General features: G+C 39.6%; 1 protein-coding gene across 1 annotated transcript; it reads left to right on the top strand.

Moving 5' to 3' along the window:
• The first annotated feature begins 247 nt into the window (after positions 1-247).
• Positions 248-3,312, top strand: LOC134840363 (uncharacterized). The gene is made up of 4 exons (XM_063856130.1): positions 248-385; positions 1,129-1,442; positions 1,841-2,184; positions 2,820-3,312. Exons 1-4 carry the CDS (start codon positions 353-355, stop codon positions 3,041-3,043), a joined length of 915 nt encoding a protein of 304 aa, XP_063712200.1. The 5' UTR covers positions 248-352; the 3' UTR covers positions 3,044-3,312.
• Positions 3,313-3,832: the final 520 nt, after the last annotated feature.

Here is a 3,832-nt window from a genome sequence, read left to right as displayed (position 1 = left end):
CAATTGGAATGAATTAAAGGCGCCGTCTTTTCAAACTAAGGCGCGGCTTCAGTCCTAAAAGACTAGACTTTCCATTGACAATATTGAGCTATGATGAACAACCGGCTTTGATTGACAGATGAAAAGGCGCCGATCTTTCCCACCATAAAACAGTATTCAAATCTGATTGGCTGATTGAATTTCGGTAACGAAGTTTGAGATGCTCGAAATAAACAAAACAACATTCCTCACATTCCATTGAGTTTTCAACAACCTCTTTTGTTTTTGTTGAGTATTCTGCTGCCAATTCTCAAATTAAAGAAGCTTTTGGATTTGGAAGATTCGAAACCCGTCGAAAAAAAAACTGAGAAAAATGATTGCGATGTCCGAGTTAAAATACTTGGAGGTTTGTAAAAATCAAATATTTGGGTTTAAATTAAATTAATCTAATATTTGATTCAGTTCTTGCAAAAATAGTTATATTTCGAGAGAAACGATAATTGAATCAAGTTAAAATTAACATCATCAATACCCAGAAACTTCGTGCACAATTGTCGTCAAGTGGCAATTCAGCCAATTGCCGAGAAAAAAAACGGAACGTAAAAACGAGCAATAAAATTGTTTACTACATTTTTGGAGAAAAAAAACTTCTAACTCGAGCGACAAAAGCTTTCCTTGAAGTTCGCGTATTTGCAGAAAAATCAAATCTAAAAAAACATCCGATACTCAAACTACCTCGTCAAGATAAAAGAAAATAAAATAAATTAATAACTACTTTTTTTGATATCCAATCTGCCGAAAAAAATTCTGGGAAGTTAAAAAACAACACAGGAGCAGATATGAAAATGCGTTTTTTGATACATTGTCGGAAAAAACGGGCGAAATTTTACCCATACATCGCTAAAATCCTTAATGCGCAGCTATTGGAATCCTCTTTCATTCATCATCAAAATGCATTCAACTAAATTCGTCATGAAAATCAATGGTTAACGTTCTTAATTGATCAAATTAACCCCATTCCTCCTAAACAGCCCAAGTTATGATCCTTAACCCAACTATCGAATTTGGGTAAAAATTGCTTAGTCTTCCGAAGCAAAAAATACTTCCTAAATATTTGAGGGGGGAGGATGTTAACTTATCTTCGTTTAGGATGACAACCAAATCCTCAACTTAGAGCTCCTTAAGATGACTCTGGACTTCGTTTTCTCCAACGAGAAACCGGTCGAACACTTCGAATCGGACCCCGACGACAAAGAGGACGACATCTGGGACGACATCTTCGGAGGAGCCGTGGGTTTCTGTCGGCATTTCTCGGATGCCGCGGGGGAGCAGACAGTGGTGAATGTGGAGAGGTGTCTGTCTCGGAGTCTCGGATCCTCGTCTCGACTAGAGTCCGAATCGGGATACTCGAGTCTTCTCAGCACGCCTCAAAGAAACGGCAGCAGATTCAACAGCGAGTCATTGTAATGATCTCTTCAACTGCCCTCCCCCCTCCCCCTACTATGATACCTAGTAACAATTCGCCTCCCCTAGAAGGAAATAATTGGTGCAAGTATGATATAAGATGGGTCCTAAAAAAAAGGCCTTCATTTTCGGGTACTAGTTTACTTGTTTGGTCCCGTGACAAAACTAGTTTAGATTATTTGTCCCACCTATTCTCTAAAAAGAAGAGCCAGCACTGGATTTGAACGTACGCCTTGGGGTGGGTAACCGCATACTGTATCTCGTTTTTTTTAGGGACCACAGCAGTTTTGAGGGACCAAGCAAGTAAACTTATTACCGATGTGACTATCTTTAGTACGGTTGAGTTCGACAAAAAAATTTCACATAAACGGATTTCAATTTGTCCTTTGTGTTTCAGAACGAGTGTGACCGACCAGTTGTTCAAGTGGTCTCCGAGTCTCCCGACCACCCCTGGCTCCCCCTCCAAAATGCTCCCGAGCCGAAGGAGCCAGTCTGCGGACAGTCCGAAGAAAACGTGCCAGCTGGTATCCCACATCGCACTACAACCCCGAGCCAGCCGACAACTGTTTCCGACTACGACAAACACTCGTGAGAATTCAGTGCAGAGAGACAGGCGGGGGGACTTAAACTACACCTCGGGCAGAGTGTCGCCATCAGGTCAAGGGGGATCCTCGTCGGCGACTTCGGTGATCAACGCGAATAAGTACAAAACAATGCACTGCAGAAATTACTCATTAAAAGGTAAATATGGAACACAACATAAGATTTTTTCCGATTAAAATAGAAAAATGAAAACTTTGAGATCCAGGTAACAGGCCAATTTATAGGCCCATTTAACAGGCACATTAAGTTTAATTAAAATAACAGGCCCATTTAAAAACAGGACCAAAATTTCGAGCTTAGAGTAGTTTTCGTTTATGATTAATTGTTTTTTTTTTTCAGAATTGGTCGAAGATTTTGAAGGCCATGAAAATTTCTTTATGCACCCATTTTAAATTTAATCATTTTAAACATTTGGGTCAAAGTTAAGTTATCAAAGTCACTACCAAAATCTACCAAGGCATCTGGATTTTACGCGAACTGGCTTCTAAAGACCCCTTTATCACAATTGGAACCAAGTTAACATCATCCCCCTCCGCCCAGCCGTTCAAGGGGGGATGTTAACTTGGTTCTGAGGTCGAAATTTCAGCCAATCAGAATAGAGCGTTTCTCACGCAGCGCTGTGCAAATTTAATTAAATTTAATTTAATTTGAGCGCTGAGGTGGAGGATCTTAACTTGGTCTATTTTTTTTTTGGGGGGGGGGGGGGGGGTAGTGGTTTTTGGAAGGAGCTGGAAGTTAGCTTGATCCCACAATTGTACCGACTTATTTTACAGGCGCGTGTGAGTACGGAACCAAGTGTCAGTTCGCCCATGGCAGCGGCGAGCTCCGAGTTCAGTCGCAGCACCCCAAGTTCAAAACTGAGATGTGCCGAAACTACATCGAGCTCGGCTACTGCGAGTGGCGGGATGCCTGCATCTTCCGACACGGCGACTCCGACTTGATCAACCCGAAACTGCTCAAGCATCTCGCGTCGACCGAGCCAAACTCGGATGTCTAAAGGAACACCATCACTGATTATTCTTCCGATTTCTTTAGGATTCAACAAAGAGAAAGAATTCTGAACAAACTAGAAACCAAGTTTTAGAACCAACCAAGATTTGACTTAGAGTATTTTCGCTCATCCTCTTGTAGCATTTTCAGGGATTCACATCTAGATGATTTAGTAGTTTTGATTCCTGAATGCAAATTTTAGAATTTGTTACTTTCATTTTGATTTTTACTGGCGATATATAAACCAGCTGAAGTATTAAACCAGCTTCCATCTAAACCAACTGAAAATACATAATTTTTTCTACACTATTGCGAATGACATAACTTTTGGTTGTTTATATACAGTGGCAGCGGCGTACGCAGAAATTTTTCTTGGGGGGGTGGTTTCAAAAAATTTTGAAAATTTTGTCGTTCTTTCTTTTTTTAGTTTTTTTTTTTGGTTTATATGTCTGTTGGTTTACTCGCACTTGTAGACTTGTACAATTCCGATTATTTGAATCTTCGAATAATGAATTTCATCAAAAACACTCTAGGTATTAATTGCCTAATCTTATCTTGCTAGTCTGATATTTATGCTATCCTTTGCTGCTAAGGTGTAATTTCTATACATTTCAGTTGTTGCTGATGCTTGCCAATTTGTTTTTTTTTCCATAAAATTTGCCATATCGATGATTATGGTTTTATGAAATCGGTTTTCCGTAGAGTATACTGATATAACTGAATAGTCGTTGATAAATGTGCCTTTTTATTGTCATAATTAGTTGATTCAAAATCAATTAAGCTTTCGTGATGCTGT

The sequence above is a fragment of the Symsagittifera roscoffensis genome, chromosome 2 (assembly GCF_963678635.1).
Source record: "Symsagittifera roscoffensis chromosome 2, txSymRosc1.1, whole genome shotgun sequence".
NCBI classification, from domain to species: domain Eukaryota; kingdom Metazoa; phylum Xenacoelomorpha; order Acoela; family Convolutidae; genus Symsagittifera; species Symsagittifera roscoffensis.
The sequence above is the reverse complement of the archived record's forward strand: the minus strand, read 5'-3'. Positions and strand labels throughout refer to the sequence as shown.

Excerpts from the sequence above, each read along its gene's own strand:
- LOC134840363 (XM_063856130.1), top strand. The coding sequence starts at position 353 with ATGATTGCGATGTCCGAGTTAAAATACTTGGAG. Across the intron at positions 386-1,128 it reads CCGAGTTAAAATACTTGGAG|GATGACAACCAAATCCTCAA; the intron begins GTTTGTAAAAAT and ends ATCTTCGTTTAG. Across the intron at positions 1,443-1,840 it reads AGATTCAACAGCGAGTCATT|AACGAGTGTGACCGACCAGT; the intron begins GTAATGATCTCT and ends TTTGTGTTTCAG.